This window comes from Crocodylus porosus, unplaced genomic scaffold (assembly GCF_001723895.1).
Source record: "Crocodylus porosus isolate Cpor-Errol unplaced genomic scaffold, CroPor_comp1, whole genome shotgun sequence".
In the NCBI taxonomy this organism is placed as follows: Eukaryota; Metazoa; Chordata; order Crocodylia; family Crocodylidae; genus Crocodylus; species Crocodylus porosus.
In genome coordinates, this window is record NW_017728922.1 from 3,420,030 (window position 1) to 3,437,427 (window position 17,398).

Sequence of the window (17,398 nt, forward strand, 5' to 3'; positions counted from 1 at the left end):
TTCTGGTCCAAGTGACAGCAAGGACTTGAACTGGGTAGAGTAGAGACTCAAACCCAAGACTCCCAAGTTACAAACAAGTGTCCTAACCACTAGGCTATTTATTATCTTAGGGTAAGTCATATTATATTTTTCACAAAACTCATCCCGATAGGAAAGCACTTGTTCCAACCTCAACATTTTGTGAAACTGAATTCTTGTTTTCTAGTTTTTTCAAGTGTTATGGAGTTAGGAAACCAGTTCCCCTTGAAAAACAGTGCAGCTAGGGATCAGTTTTCTTAGGGCCCTTTAAAATCTTAGCCTAAAGCAACTGTTGAAGCAGAAAAATGGTAAAGTCAAATCAAGGCCCACAAAGGGCAGGGAGAATACAAATGGACTACAACAACTCTGATCCAGGTACAGATTCAGATTTTTTTTTTCTTGAGCAAATTCCCATCTGATGCATAGCAACAGCTGTGGACCCAATCAGTCCTTAATAGTCTTAAAAACAAGCTGTTTTTAAGGCTCTACGTATGCATTTGGAGGATATGTCCTCATTTGTGGCATCACTGTCACTGCAATAATGTGAACCTGTGGTTTGGAAAGGCAAAGCGAGTACTGGCAACAGTGCAGCTTATACCTGCTTGAGGGAAATTCCACAGTGTTTCCTTGTCTCTTGAAGTGTTTGCACTAGTAGTTGACTGGACTGGAGAGAATCCCTGGCCAGACAAGGCTGGAGAAGATATACTCAGTACCAGAGATAGTCAACTTTGAAGATTCAGAAAATTAATCTCAGACCATAAATTTCCATAAGTTTTTTATTTGAAAATTTAGGCAAAATGTGCTCCCTCTGCTACTAATTTCTGTTAAAATTGTGTCAATTTAAGGTGTTGACTACAATCTTGCATTCAGTTTTGCAGATCTAAACCTGTTTTCTATTAGATAATATTGAATATTTGATAAAGATGCAACAAAATTTCAGAATTCCATGTTCTGATAGCAACATGAGCAGTCTTCCGAAATGTTCAGTTTTGTAATTCAGTGTTAAAATCCTTTTCATTTGTTTCCAAAACTTGTAATAGGAAAAATGACAATACTAAATTTTGGTTTAGTCATTATTTTTATATTACAATAGAGTAAGCGGTACCAACTGAAAACAGTACCATACTTCTAGGTGAAAAAGATAATATTCCACTACTATGAAGAACTTACAGTCTAAATATACATGACCAAAAACAGCACTGGAGAAAAAGCATCAGTATCTTCTGTAATATATTAGCAGCACAAAAATACTTAGTACCTTTTTGTTTCTACCATACATTAAAACATGTTAGACTGAATCTGTCAAACACAGCTTTTCACTGCTAATGAGGGATGCCAAAGAGAACGCTAACAACCAGAATGCACGAGTCGAGACAAAAGAAGTCTGCTGACTTGTAAGATAATGATAATTAGAAAGAATTAATTTAACAGTTTGCCAAATTGTGTAATGGGGAAGGAAAAGGTCTGTTGTCTCTTTTACCATGTATTATATTAGGTTAAGAGGATCTCAGGTGGCATGTCCCGCCTTTGTTGAGCTATTTCAAGCCAGAACACAGAATGAAGGGCCAAACCCAGTTGTGCCAGAAGCCAGTAGTGCATAATTCTCCTTTCCCATACCACTGCATCTGACTCAGCCCGAACTCCAGTACTGTTGCAGTTCTGACTCCCTTATTTCCCTATGTGGTTTCTTCAGAGGCTTGTTTTGGTGCACTATTCTTTGCAGATATAGTAAAGGCTCCAGTCTACTTCTGTTGCATGAGAGATCACTCTAATGTGTACCTGAAGGGATGAGAAAGGCTGGGTGGACAGTATATTAAGCCATAATAATGGGCTGCTCTGTCTGTTAAGAACCCTAGTCACACAGTAAATACGCTACACCCATGCTGTATGCAGCAGCCTGTGGAACAGGTTTCTAAACGGAGTATTCACAGCTAATTGAATATGGCTGCAGACGCTTCTTAACCCCCTTCTACATTGAAGCACCTCCAACTGAGACGTTAGGGGGTGGGGAGGTTTTCTCCAGCCTGCCAGCTTCTCTGCCACGTTCAGGCAGGATAAAACCTCCCTTTGTGTGTCCCTGATAGTATGCTTCTGTTTTGAGAGTTAATCCAGCTTGTAATTGGAACAGAAGCGATATATCCTCCAAATCATAGGCAGGGCAGTTTGATGGGGAACAGCACCCTCAGTTCCTGTATATAGAGCAGTTGTTTAGGGTCACCTGGTGACCATTCATAAGGCAGACGCATAATGCATACTCTGAGCGTGAGGACAGAGAAGAGTGCATTGCACTGGCAGTGCTACCTCTCTGATACCAGCCCCAACCTCTTGGCACCTACATATAAAAAGAAGCGCTGCCAGTACCTCATCACCAGGAATCCTGGTTTTCTCTGATTAAAAAAAATCCCCAATTTCCAGGTATAAAAAAGTAACCCAAAATCCAGATTTTTCCGTGATTAAAAAATCCAGATTTTTCCACTCGGGCAATGGGCAAGGGGAGTGCTGGTGCCCCCCCCCCCGAGAGTGCTGGTCAGGGAGTAGAGGCACCAGGAGAAGCGCCGCCGGCACTTCCAGGTCAGCGTGCATGACAGCGGGGGGTAACCCCCCTCCCCAGTCGGTGTGATCGGCTGCGGGGCACACCCCTCCCTGCTCTGTCACTGATGACTGGCCGTGGGGCGGGGTGGCAAGTGTCGCCATGCAAGTAGATGTAGAAGTTACTTATACAGTGACTGTCTTTAGGCAAGGCTGGGTTGGAGTCTTTCTACCCACTGTTGAAGCTACTGCATTATAAAGGAATGGAAGAGTATTGGGGCCAGAGAGGCTAAGTAAGGGGGACTATGACTCACCTTCCTCCAGTGCTGCTCTTTCCCCAACCATCCCCTCTTCCCAGCCACTTGCACACTTCTTTTGCCAAGACAGAACAGGAATTCTTCATCAACTATTAATAGCCAAACTTAGTCCTAAGCGTGATTGCACAGCAGGCCTATTCTGCATAAGTTTATTCTTCCTTATCCTGCCTGTTCCTTTTCTATTTTTTACGTACAACAAGGTGAGAGTTTACACAATGGCTGCTGCAAACTGTCTCATTCATTATGTTCAGTAGGAAAAGTAACCACTTCAATTATTTTGTACAACATAGGCCTGAACAAATCCCTGCTTGGAAATGTGTGCTTGATTTTCAGAGGGTGCTGTTAAAAGTGTTATTGGTATTCCACATGCTGCAGTGGATTTCTGCACCACAAACACCATTTTATAACCTTTACAACTGTGCACATCTAACAGTGGACAATAAATCTCTCTCACTAATTACACATCCAGCTTGTTACAACCATCATAAAACAACTACAGCTGGTAAAGCCATAAAATGATGTCAAATCATATTTCTACTTGTTAAAGAGAAGCAGGATTATTTTCCAATCTCTTCATGAAGCTGCAGTGTTTAAAGCTATGTGCAGAAACAGCTGCCAAATAGGTCATCAACCTTAAATTAGGTAATGGTATTGTCTTTATTCCTCCTCATTTAAAAATGTTTGGCATGATGTAAGTCAAAGTGATCAAACTATTATAAATAAGGGAACCGCCATATACCTAAAAAACCACACAACTCTAAATACAAGTACCATTTTTTCAGAATTCCACAGCAGCCAAGTTCAAGCACTTCAAAGTTTCCTCTAATACTTACAGAACAGATTCCTTATGTACATGACATAATCAGTTTGGGGGACAGATTTTCCAAGGTATTTAGGTACCTAATGAAGCAGAGAAGTAGCTAGTATGCCACCAGGTTCTTAAATGCCTTAAAAAATATCTGGTCTCAGTTGGCTATTTAAGGTAAAAGGTAAAGTGCTGTTTGTGGGTTGGCCAAAGGAAAAGATCTCTTGAGAAAATATATATATTGGGGTTTTTCTCTTATGTTACTCTGTGACTCTTATGAAAACAATAGACCAACAGAAAAACATTACCTTGTTCACTCTAGACTAACTATTTCCCACCTGCTGGATAAACCGTTTTTCCTAGGAGACATGTCTTTGAAAGAATAACAGCTCAGTGTCCTATCTATTAGCAACTGAACAATGCAAGCTTTTGAAGAAAAGGGTCTATGATGGGAAACCTAAATTAAATTTTCACTTGTTTAAGGAAAATACTACAAGACTTAGAGTACAAAATTTGTCTGAGCATAACAGGAGCATCTGTTTGAAAAGATGCCTTATTAACAGCCCCCCACAATACCCATTGCAATTTGACAAACAGTCATGTTAAAAAAGAGATTATTTAAAATTTTACCTTCCCATATCTGGATGCGAAGGTTCCTGTGAGCAAGGAGTGAAAAATAATTATCGTCTCGTCCAAATCCCACACAAACACACGCTGTAATGAAAGAAGGGTGGGGGTGAAAGAGAGACAAATACATCCATACATTAAGTGTTTGCGGGACTGCATGCAATTAGGAAAAGATTTTACTTGAATACACCTTTTATGATAAAATAAAAAAAGCCTACTTCAATCAGTGACGCCTCTTTAAAGTTGGTAAAAATAAAAAAAGAAGAATCAGTTCTTAGAAAGGCACTCAGGAATATCAGTTCTGTCGGTCTGCTGCCCCAGCATGCATGGAAATATCAATGACTTAACTTACCAGGAGAACAGAACAACAGAATCAAAAGATGTCAGAGTCCAGAGAACAGAATTTTGTCCACAGATTTTTTTTTTAAACCGAGTAACTATGGTTATAGATCCAAATGTCTAGCTAATATCATTTTTGCTCTGATCATTCTCTAGTCAATTATTCGCAAATCAGTGCCACGGTTTTTCATGGCTGGATTTATTAACAAACAAGGAATTAGCACTGTTACCTCAATCTCACTGTCAGCAGTGGGGGAAGGATCATTGCTTCTTTTTGATCGGCCTCGTACCTTTCCGTCAGATGCTCGGTGCTGCCTGTCTGCTTCTATGTCTTTTACGGGTGTTGCTGCATATTCCCCTGTTGTGAGAAAAGGCATGCCAGTAAAAGCCTAAGTTTCACTATCTATTCCCCTTCACAAGTGTTTCTTTTAATACAAGAAAACGATATTAAGGCAAAAGTATGACAGAATAACACTGATTCATGGAAAGTCTCTCAAGATGCTGCACCTCCATACGCTGCAGTCTCAGGTGGGAAAATATGCCCCTCCAAGTACCCATCCAAAACCTGGCCTACATGTTAAGAATTTCACCAAACTAGGTATGCTCAGTAAGGGAGTAAGCATTTCTGAAACATATGCATAAGGCAGGCTGCAAATAGACTTTTTGCCTTCTATAAAAAAAATTTGACGGCATAAAACCCAAGTGAACAGACTTCTTGGCCCTTTATTGTGCTACAAACGCCCACATTTGTGAGCACAGGGATTCCTAGTCGCTGTTTGTGCCGCCTTTTTGTGGCCAACATCTTATGGTAGCAGAATGCAGGCAGCCCAGAGCTTTCTCTGCTCTTCAGCCACCACAGGCAGGCATTTCCATGGTTTCAGAAGCCCAATCCTATATGCCTTCGAGGAGATTTCTGGGGCGTGCACTTTTCACTGCTGAACCCCTAGTAAGGACATGTTCTGCAAGCATGAAGAGGGGAGCCCCTATGAGATTACCCCCCTCCATGTTTGCAGGTGCATACCATGAGAATCCCCCTGCAGTGTGTGCATCATGCTGCCATACCCTGAGTTGGCCTATGGCCATCATCCCACAAGATCAGGCCCATGAAGACCTGGAGTGGCAAAGACCCTACCTGCAGGACCATGGTCCCAGAGAAGCCTATGGACACCAGGGAAGCAGATCAGCTGTGTCAGGATACATCCCAGCCCAGCCAATCCACTCCAAAAATGATATCTGTTTATACCAAAGAGTTCCAGTGCACATGTGGTTATGTCAGTATAAAAGTAATAATTTGGCTGTCAACTTTTGGGTTTTTTTTAATTTCCTAAACAGTATAAGCACTTATATAGTAGTATAACAGTGCTTGTACTGCAGGAGGAGGGAGGGGATGGGGGGAACGGAGAATAGTTGCTTTAATTATACTAGAATAATTAAAGCTGCAAAACCTTTAAATTTACACAAGTAGCAACATGGTGAAAAAAAAATTCTCTTCATGTGGTAAGGACAGATATTTTTGCAGAAATTACCTAAATCAGTGGTCACCAATCAGTCAATCTTGATCAGGGCTGGACTCGATGATCCTCCCGGGTCCCTTCCAGCCTGAATTGTCTATGAAATCTATTCTATCGATCTGTTAAATTGACTGGTCAATCGTGGAGCCTCTGACAGTTGATCTCAGTCTATCAGAGGCTCCATGATCGGGAGCAGCAGGAGGCACGTGACTGGGCTGAGCCATGACCCCGGCTGGTCGGGCTGGGCTAGGTGAGCGGGGTCAGAACCCGGGCAACTTGTCCAAGGGGGTGGGGAGCGGGGTGTGGGGGGGTGTGCCAAAAAGTGATCTTCACCATAAAAAGGTTGGAGACCACTGACCCAAATAAGCGATGTTTGTTCCAAAGGTTTTGTGTTCGAGCTGGTCAGAAATTCAACAGGGTTTACAATCATTTAAAAAACAAACCTGAATTGTGAAATTTGTAAAAGGGTATCTTCCTTTTTTAAAAAAATCACCACTTCATATAAAAATTCTAACACAAAACCTTTGGAACAAACATCACTTATTTAGGTCATTTCTGCAAAAAAAAATATATTAAGAGGTTTTTTTTCACCATGTTTATTATATATTAAACTTGCTTTTGTGTATTTTTAAGTATTTTCTTCCTCATTTTTCACCTCTCTCCCTGGAAAAACTTGAGTGGGAGGAAGGAAAGAAATTATGGTTCAGGTTTTCGGAAGAAAAAAAGCAAAATTACCAAGATATTTTTAGTGAATTGTCTTTATCAAAAAGGATGTTTTTCAACAAGTATACCTAAACATATGCAGCTCTACAATGTTTCTAAATAATGTGCCTTTTAATTTAGTTTGGCTGTTTAAGAGAAGGCAACAGTTTCAGAGCACTGGCAACGTGTAAGTCAATACAATGTAATGTTTCAATGTTGCTAGGATTCACTTTCATAAACTCCTCTTGAGATCATTTCCCTTAAATGACAAATTTTTAAACATTTTTCTTTTTACCTTGCTAACGTGTAGCTTCTCAGTCCTATCTCTAGTGTTATTCATACAAACCCTTTTTAAACGACTCTTTCTTGAAAAGCCTGAGATAAGATCTAAGGAACATAAAATCCTCCAACTACTTTTAGAGCCATCTGCAATCTCTCTCTTTTTTCCAAACCTGTATTAGTTTATTTTTCTTTTTGAGCAAGCACAGATGTTCAGTTCTGCTTCGTAAGTCAACTGACCATACAATGGGTATATATTGTGATCATCCACATATTATGTGGTATTTTATATAAATGTTATTGCATACCAATGAAAATTTTACCAGTGAAGTGACATCTGAAGACTGCATTCAGATAGTACAGGAGGATAACTTGTCAGTAATGCCAGAAACCACTTGAGCCCTCAGAGTTTCAGAGCTAAGCACTCTAGGAGATTCCTGGATAATGTCAAAGGCAGTGGTACCTTTTTGTGGCATCCATAATTGTCATTAAGTTCAAGTCTTCTGTTGAATTTTTGTGGCTGTTGGGGAGACAAGTTCTTAAATTCTTTTAACGTAATTATTTGTGAATTTAGGTATTGGAGCTGTTAGAGACTTGCTTAAAAACTAAGTATGGACTGTAAATCTTGAAATTTTCAGTAATTGGACTTACTGGTATTTTGGTTTGAGCTTATTGCTACTACCAGTGACCTATTAATGCTACTCTTATATGTAGGTCAGGAGTAATATCTGTATTTTTCTATGTTAGCTTTTGTGGAAGGACATCAAACCACTCAATCAGGAATACATTTGAAACAAAAAAAATGTAGAAATACAAAAGCAATATAAACTCTCTTTACAGGGTTTACAATTTCTGATTTTTTTTCTCTAAATCTGTGCCTCTTCCCTAAACCTGAAGTCACATTTTGCTGCTGGCACAGTACTACATATGAAAAACTGCAGATATAAGTAAAACTTTGCTGTGAACTCAATTCTTTTTTGGTGTTAACAAATGCATTTAAAAAAATGTGATAGCAAATTTGCAGTATTTCTGCCCAGATGACTGAGCTTGCAAAACTGCAGTTTGGTTTTAAACAACAGCAGGGCTACACCTACCAGACAGTGGTTCTGCGCTCTGACTGGTGATGTTGTGTGAAGATTCTTGCAGAGAGTAAGTGGATGTTGGGATAGCTGTTGGACTGATACTGTTTGCTGATACATATGGAGAGTTGTAAGAAGAGCTGTAGTACTGCGAGTACTGGCTTTGAGGAAAGCTCGGATAGGATGAGTATTCCTTCAGGGGGAAAGAGAGAGACAGTGAGTAACCATTCTGTATCGCAGGCTCTGTACCTAAAAAAACAAATAGGCAAGCTAATAGGTTCAGCAGATGTTGGTCTCATAGCTCTCAGTTAGGCATACAGATACCGAGAGCTCCTAGATACTTCTTCCAAAGAACTTTTGCCTTTTTGTCATATTCACTCATCATTTTTGAGTACAGGTGCAGTAACTGTGTGTAGGGGAGTATTGTGGATTAGTTTCTCAAAACGGGCAGCAGCCAGTTTGAGCGTCACTGTAAATAATTTCCTTAAAAGAAACCTAAAAGAAGGAGGTTAAAAAAAATGAAGGGGGAGGAAAGTATAAGTATTTGCACTTTCTCTCAGCCTCACGATTATCCATAGATTTCTGAACAGCTGTAACACTAATTACAAAACAGAAGCAAAACTAATAAACATTTTGCAGAAATTTCCAGGCATCTGAAATTTTCTAGCCACTGTGGCTAATGAATGAACCTTTAAATGATGTATCTTTCCCAAAGTTTAACTATCTAGGTAAAATGTAACAATAATCACTTTCCAGCTCACTGAAATGCCATATCTAGGAAACAAACATTGCAAGCGACCTTGGACCTAACTGACCTCAACGAAGTGAGTCCCTGGCTAAGAACAGACCGTCAAAAAGCCTGAGGCTGAATTGATTCAATCTTTACAGGTTAGCCTAAGCTGCGTAGACTGAACTGATAACTAAGTAAACAGACATTCACTTTTGACTCCAGAAATGCAGCCACATGCCTACAGTGGTGCAGGCCAGAAGTTGAAGGGTGCTAGAGCAGGGGTTCCCAGCCGGTGGCCCATGAAGGGTTGGCTGCTGGTCTGCAGGAGGGTTGGCTGCCAGACTGGAAGCGACCGTAAACTGGCAGACTGTGGACTGGAAGTGACCAGCATACTGCGGACTGGCAGCTATCCTCCCCCTCTGTGCGACATTGGTCAGGCTACAGTTCTGGGCACCGCACTTCAGGAGGGATGTGGCCAGCATTGAGAGGGTCCAGAGGAGGGCCACTCGCATGATCAGGGGGTAGCAAGGCAGGCCCTGTGAGGGGAGGCTACGGGACCTGAACCTGTTCAGCCTCCATAACAGAAGGCCAAGAGGGGGGTCTGGTGGCTCTCTATAAACTTACCAAGGGGGACCAGCAGGGAATGGGAGAGACCCTGTTCCCCTGAGTGCCGCCAGGAGTAACTAGGAATAATGGCCATAAGTTGACTAAGAATAGGTTCAGGCTAGACATCAGGAGGCACTACTTCACAGTCAGGGCAGCTAGAATCTGGAACCAACTTTCAAGGGAAGTGGTGCTTGCTCCTACCCTGAGGGTCTTCAGAAGGGGGCTAGATAATCACCTTGCTGGGGTCGTTTGACCCCAGCATTCTTTCCTGCCCATGGCAGGGGGTTGGACTTGATGATCTGCTCAGGTCCCTTCCGACCCTCCTATGAAACTGGGTTTGCTGGTCCACAGTCACTTCCGGTGCATGGTTTGCCAGTCCTCAGGATAAAAAGGTTGGGGACCCATGTGCTAGAACACTCCTCTCTGCTTGGCTGGAGCAGACAGCTTGGGCCAAGTCTAGCCAGCCCACCCTGTGAAGTGAGGCTTGTGAGAGAGGCATAAAACATCCTGGGAGGCTGGGGGACAGTAAGTTAACTTGGATCTGGAAGGGATCTGGCACAGAAGTTCAATTAACTAATTCAACCTAAATCAGTTAATTCTGATGCTACATCCATCCAGGTTTGTCTTAAACTGGTTTCAGGCATTTTGAAAGAGGTTTATATACTCTGAACTTCTGTTGTGTTACAGGTTTGAACCGGTTTCCAATCACTTATACTAGTCTGTGTGTAATTTCTGCCCCAAGCCCCTCTGACTGCATAGGTGAAGCATGAGGAGGGTAAGGAGGGGCATGTGCTCCCCCTGAGAGTGCTGGTCCCCCCTGACAGTGAGTGCTCTGGCTGGTGCCCCCCCCGAAATTGGTTCTGCCAGCGGCACAGCGGTGGCGAAAGTGCTGGTGGCACACTCTGTGACCAGCTGTTGGGAGACCCTCAAAATTGGGAGGCACCAGTCGCTCATGTCTGACTGATTCAATGTCTGAGCCTCTTAGTGAGGGATGAATAAGTTATACTATTCACTGTACTCTAAGATTTGATAAGACACATAGCTTAATTAAAAGGGACAGTGTCAAGGCTGGAAGGTCTAACATACTAGTAAATACCTTCCATCTGTCTTTTGCTTTTCAGGAATCAACAGGCATTTCATATCAATCCTTTAGTTTGAGTCTCTGTTCCTTGTGAGGTCAGATATTGAAATATACAATAAAATGTAAAATGAAGGGGGGGGGGTGGAAATTTTAGTCCCTGACCTACTCATTTCATTTCTTATGAATGGAGAAATACTGCAGCGTGCCTACACTCATGGTTTAGGGAAGCACATGTCAGTGACCTGTAAGGCCCAATCTAGCATGCTGGGGCACTTGCTGATGCAATGGTTTGGCTGTTATCAGTAGTGCAGTCCTCATTTTGGGGGAGTGAATAGAGGTTACAGAATAAGGAATTTAAAAAGAACAACTTTTTGTTGAAAGGTAGTTCAGATGTGGGCACTCCAGTCCTGGAATAAAGGTGGCTTACCAAGGTTTTCTTAAGCTTAATTCAAGGATGGGGTTTTTTTGTTTCTTCATGCCACAAAGGATTATTAGGAGGCTAAATTATTTAACTTTTTTTCCCCTTTGTCCATGCGTATGCTTCCCTCCCCCCCACCCCTACTTTTTTTGGTTGTTTGTTTAAAAAAAATTGGAATGCCATGCCAAGCCTGACCTGCTCAAATTTTTTTAGAGGACTTTTTAGGTGTTTCAAAGATATATCCTGTGAACTCTCACCATTTAACCTTGTGGATTACAGCAGGAGTTAGCAACATTTTGGGGCAGAGTACCAACAAGACTCTCAACCTCAATTTACAAGATGGTGTACCAGGGCAGACAACAGGGGACCCACAAGGTGCCTGATCCTTGTTGTGGCAGTGCTGTTCCAGCCCCTTCCCCACCGTCTGCCCAGAGGGGTGCGTGCCAAGCAAAGAGCCTTTGTGTTCCAAGCTCTGGCACCCATGCCAGGGGTTGCCTACCCCTGTATTACACCTTTCCCTTGTTAATAAACACTTTGTTTGCCATGGCTATTGGTATTAAGAGAGGTGTCAGCCAGAAGTCAGTTGTCCTCTCAATTGTTCAGGTTTTAATCTGTTGTGAAAACTTGAATAGTTGTCAGTCACCACACAGTTCTCAGTAATGGGTAAAACCCACGTTTCCAATATAAAAAACAAGTTGGAAAATAAACTTTTAAAATCCATCACAAAAATACTGGAGGCACAAGTTAAAATATTTTATTTTACTTCTATTGGTCTCTACTAATCACAAATCCTTAAACTGAAAATGAAATAAAAATGACATAACCTGCTGTTGTCATGAGGATTATAGCAACTTCCATGTGAGGAAGGAACTGGAAATGAACAGGGCACGGCAGCAAAAAGGACTTGCTTCCCATGTCTTCATGAATGACACAACCAAGAGTAGTTCTTACAGTCTTTACTATTGAGTAGTCTTGGTGTCTTATACACAGTGTGATTTTGCGTGCACACATACATGCATGTAAAATGGTAGCAACAAGTGCAAGTTATGATGTCCATAAATAGGTCTGTACCCAAATAAGAAGCAGTACAGATGGCTTAGGTGGCTCGTTATTCAGCAGGCTCTGTGTAGTACAGTTCTACGTTGTTTATTCCACATTTATTACATAAAGACAAGAGAGCAGAGGAAGAGGGTGTAATGGAGGAGCATTCTGTAGGTGATGGAAAAACTTTACTTAAAAAAAAGCTGTCAATATGATACCCTGGGTTCCCACAAGCATATTTTCAACATTGTAATCAAACAGAGAAGGGAATGCCAGAGGAGGGAGAGAGTTGTGTCCGTGTTCTGTTGCAAAGACCCCTGCCAAGGCACCGGTGCGTCCACATGGATACGTGTGTTTAACCAAAACAAACTTACGTTACGACAATTGCTAGGCCAGGTATCGATAGAAATAATTTAGGGTATCTGTGAACAGATCTACATTTTAAGAAAACTAGTGCATATGAATATTAGGAGAATCTCTCTTATTTGGGGTGTTTAAATAAAAGCCAGGAGTAGTCCTGATAATTGTTGAGAACGTACCTGATGCACACTGCTGAATCCTGCAGAATTAGCAAGGCCATTGGCTCCTTGGTAAATCCCTGATGTGCCTAAAGAAAATAACATCACATTTGCATATAACAAAATTCCTAGAATGCAAGTAAGGGTTACACAGCAGGAGGAAAAGTACATTTCTCCTGCCAGTTTGGTGCCATAAAGCACCACGTCACAAGTCCGTGGAAACTACAAAATGGCTTCTGGTGTCATAATTTGGGCTCCTATTGAATATTGCTTAGTGAAAGGCATGCAAAGGTAACTACCAAATCCACTTTAAAAATATATAACGGAGCTGGAAGTAGTAGCACATTGAAGCTGGTAAACAGTAATTCAAAGGAAGTTTGCAACTTGGGACATTGTATAAAATGATTTACAGTATTACAAAATATATTAGGATTGAACTTCCAAAACCTCTTCCTGAAATCTTCTCATGAAAATGAGTATCTCTAGTTGTTCATCCTATCAGTTGTTCACATAGGTGTATGGTCATACGCAACATTTACTGTGCAACTGTGTCCTTGAATCTCGGTCTTAGTGGACCCAGTGCAAAGTTATTTTAGGATGAAGTTTGCTATTCTGGTCCCCATCAAGACACTATGCAAAGACTCCCAAGTTTACAGCCGATGGAATCACTGCACAATCCTGGGGGCATGGATGCTTTGTGGCTTATATCTGTATGTTTCTCTTTGATTTATGTCTGGAGCACAAGCTAGCCACCCTTGGAGAGAATTAATTTTGATGCAATGTATTTTGTTGCTGGGTGTGGCAGGAGAAAGGAAAGGCCTTCACGATTTGGCATCTGGTAGGAAAAGTAGTAATGGTGAAACAGAAGATTTTGCTGCTTCCTGTCTTCAAGATGGTCCTGAAAAATCATTTTAAGTCCAGTGTACAAACTCTTCAGGGAGTTCCTTCTTTAGTCCATTAAGTTTGCCTCCTAATTTTTGCAGCTATGCTTGCTCCCAGGGCTGGTTACAGCTCTGACCCTAAGCTGCCTCTAACACACAGAGGCAGCTCATGATGCAATCTGGCAGGCTCTATAGAGTATTCCAGGTTGCAGCTCATAATCAGCCTTAGCTCCAGGTGAACATTTAGGGCAGCTGTGACCTGTGAATTAGGTGTGGTCTTTGTGCTCCAGCAGATTTGCAGCAGGCCCTTGGTTGTACATCATTCATTCACCCCCTTGCATTGAGACTAAGAACCCCAGGAGCCTAATTGTAGATCCATGCAAGTCATATTTTCAAACTCTGACCCTTGCTATATTAAACGCTCTCCCTTTAAATATTGGGACTTTTGTGACCAGTGCTGCCTTAACCAGAGCATAGAAGCAAATGCCTCTCAATGTCTTCACATGGTGTCCTTTCTCCAGTTTGTTTTTAAGACCCTAGTTAGCTGGGGAATGGACAGCTGAACAAACTGTAGCCTGCCAAGTGCAGTCACAAAGCACATGCAGTGAGAAATAAATCTCATGCCAAAAAGAAATGAGAAGGAAGATCTGCCTCCAGAACTAATTTGCTGCCCTGTAGCCTTGAAAAGAATAAAAAGAAGGTGGAGGAGGGAATTGTGAAGAACTAAACTTCCACTATGGCCCCATGTACCTTCGACTCTCCCATTTCTTCCTCTGGGCACCCTCCCTTCATTCCCCAACAGAGCTGCAGATTCAGATGCTATATTCATACAAGCAGGACCTAAAATATGTACAGCTGTTTGTTTTTTGGCGAAATACATTCACCCCAGAGAGAATCTGGGTAACAGACCAGGCCTGGTTTTCAGGACAAGCAGTTCAGGAAAGAATGAATGCAGGGCAGCCGTTGTCTTCGGCTGGTGCAGACCACTGAAGACCTAGACCAGTGTGGCATACCCCGTTGAAGCATCTCCTGCAGCAACTTTGCCTCCTACTCCAGTATATATGACAATCCTCCCCTCTGGACAAGCTTAGAAGAGGATTCCAGCAGCTACAATTCAATCGGCTAGATATTTCCCCCGTCATGAGCCCCCCACAACTGTAGTTACTTCTTGGTATGTGTTTTATGTGCCTACTGCCGCCTAGAACGAACAGATTCTTACAGAAACCAAGCATCTTACAACATTGTGGGGGGGAAAGTACCAGAGCCCCGGTGCTTACAGGCAAATACGACTTTCACTGAACACAAAACAGCTCTCATATACTGGAGCTCAAAACAATACGGGGTGGGGGGGCTTTTTGATCCTTCCAGACTGTCAATTTAAAATGATCCAGCATCATTTATTAAAGCTGTCAGGAGGAGGATGAATTACCTCGAGGGACTCATGCTCTATGTGTAAATTGTGATGAGAGCATGTTTATTGCTGTGCTACTTGCACATGATACAGTATCTTCCTGTTTTCTAAACTATTAAAGATAATTATATAAAAGATGAAGAGACTTGCAATATTGGAATGAACTTGGATTGAACTTTGCATCAGCTGTGTAATCAAAGATTGCATGTCTGTGTGTATGTGTGTGGAGAGGGCTTGGGCTTCCTAGCGTCCCGCTGAATTCAAGACTAAATTCTATATGGTGGATTAAGTCCTTTAACTATATAGTGAAAAAGGAAAGTGCTGGAGAGTTTGTTTCTGTGGGGAAATATCTACTAAAGATGACAGAAATATTCAGTGCACTGAGGTGTCGTGGCACAATCTCCTTCCAGATTTGTACAGCCTAGTTATTTCACTCTGGAAAATGAATTCTCCATAGTTTTACTCTTCAGTGCTTGGAAATGGTTTAGGCAGCAAACCTGGGAAGTTAAGTTGAAGGTGGATACAAAGTAAGAGCTCAGAGAATGCAACTGTCTGCATACAAATACTGATCACTGCCATGACACCTCAATCTGAAAGGGGGTTTCCACGTCTTCGAGACCAGGGTTGACAACCCTCAGCCTCTCTGCTGAGACTACCAGTTAGGCAATACTCCCAGTCATGTGAGAGGTGGCAGAGGATGCCTGCTTTTTGGGAACTGGAGCAAAACAAACCACCTCATTTCTCTCAGACCACTAAACATATCCATTAGGCAATGTCTTTCAGTTACTGGTCTGGATCTGAATCAGCAACCTCACTCTGTATCACATTTCTAATTCCTTAAGCATCAGCTCTCTTTCATTAGGATCAAAAAATCCACACTTCTGCCTCCTCTACCATCAGACTCAGACCGTGAAGGTAAAACATCCACTCAGGACAGCCCTCTTCTACCAAATCGCTCTTAATATTGCAGAATGACCTGCTTCCAGAAGATACAGCTCTTGGGAAAGTGTACCAGCTGGGACTAGTAATAATTCAGAACCTCTGTCCTGCTAACTGAGTATGAACATTTGAAATATTTACTTTTTTTTCCAACCAGAACAAGTAGTTCTTAAATATTCTGATTACAGGCTTTTTTCCTGTCCGTTGCATGGATTGTCAGGTGAAAACGCCAGAGTCAAACCCTCAACCAGGACATCATTAAAGTTGATGTATACAGTGGCTCTAGCTCCTCTACACACACAATACTCCTTTTTTGAGAAGGAATTTCCAAAAGTATCATTAAATCATCAGCATTTATGTTTTTCCTGACTCTTTAGTCCCTGAGTAACTAATTTATTTATATCTAGACCTGCTACATGAGTGGGGGGAAGCAAAAGGTTCTACAACCAGATTGTATTGAATGCAGAAATACTTGGCCATTCCTAATAAGACTATTATCATCATCCAACAACAGTGTGGCACTAATAATTAGATGCATATTTTTTCAGTGCTTCTCCTTAATCTCCAGAGCTGCTGTCTCACTTTCTGGCTATATTTGGTGCATTATGGATGTGTGAATAAGAGACATTTATCCGTCCATCTTGGTAGGTCAGTGTCATCCAGCTTGCATTCAAACTCCCATTTTTAAATCAGAAATACAGCCTAAGATTTCTCCCTTTGGATCCTCTCCATATGGAGTGCAGCTCACATCTGTGTTCAATCAAATCAGTTGCTAAATGTCACAATGCGCTCATTCACAGGTAGCTTAAAAACATTTAGCTGGTAATAAAACAATCTGGGTCTAGAAGAGAATAGCTCTTCAAATGTACTGTACTGAAAATTTCCTGTCAGCAAGCTCACTGAGTACGGGGGGCAGAGGGGTATGCTGACCACTGTGGACATGGGGTGGGGGCGGCAGGGGGAGCATAGGTGAATGGAAAGAAAGGCTTACCTTCCAGGGCTACTTCTGCCACCACTGCAGCAACATCAGCCCCACTCAAGTGGCAACAACACTGTGGTTAGGCTCCCTGGGAGCTGATCCTGGAGCCCCATTTGCTCCCTCACCCAGTACATACTGGGCACAGAACTATACCTGCTCTGGCAACGGTTCCCCAGGGGGTGAGGGGGCACCATTTCACTCACCTGCCAGATACACTGATGGTGTGCCAGCTCCTATGGCCAAGCAGGGCTGCTCCCACCGTGACAGACTCCCAGGAGGCAAATCTGGTGCCCGGGGCTGATGTCCCATTCATACCACCCTAGTAATGCTGCTGGTTCCTACAGAGCAAGGGTGGCAAAGTCACCCAGCCCTGCAGGCTGGATGAGTGGCACAGAGCTGGTCCTTATCCCTAGCCTAAGACCTCCAGAAATCTGGCTTTCCCTCTAGTTAGGTTTGTACAGGGATCTGGAGTGTAAGTGCTCTGAAGCAAACTTCCAGGAACCCCAGAGGCACCACCACAAAGCCCCAGGTTCTCTTGACCCACTAAAATCCTCATCCACCTTGAGCACTATCCCAGCTGTCTATTTT

General features: G+C 42.3%; 1 protein-coding gene across 4 annotated transcripts in view; it reads right to left on the minus strand.

Moving 5' to 3' along the window:
- The window catches only part of EYA2 (EYA transcriptional coactivator and phosphatase 2), a 91,210-nt gene that overhangs the window by 44,872 nt on the left and 28,940 nt on the right, over nucleotides 1-17,398 (minus strand). For 3 of the 4 annotated variants that reach the window (XM_019539599.1, XM_019539597.1, XM_019539598.1), the window contains 4 exons: nucleotides 12,622-12,689; nucleotides 8,222-8,399; nucleotides 4,866-4,993; nucleotides 4,300-4,383 (listed from right to left, as the gene is read on the minus strand). In XM_019539599.1, coding sequence (XP_019395144.1) covers nucleotides 4,300-4,383; nucleotides 4,866-4,993; nucleotides 8,222-8,399; nucleotides 12,622-12,689 — 458 coding nt within the window. The remainder of the gene's footprint in view (nucleotides 1-4,299; nucleotides 4,384-4,865; nucleotides 4,994-8,221; nucleotides 8,400-12,621; nucleotides 12,690-17,398) is intronic. The other variant, XM_019539595.1, reaches the window with a different exon arrangement.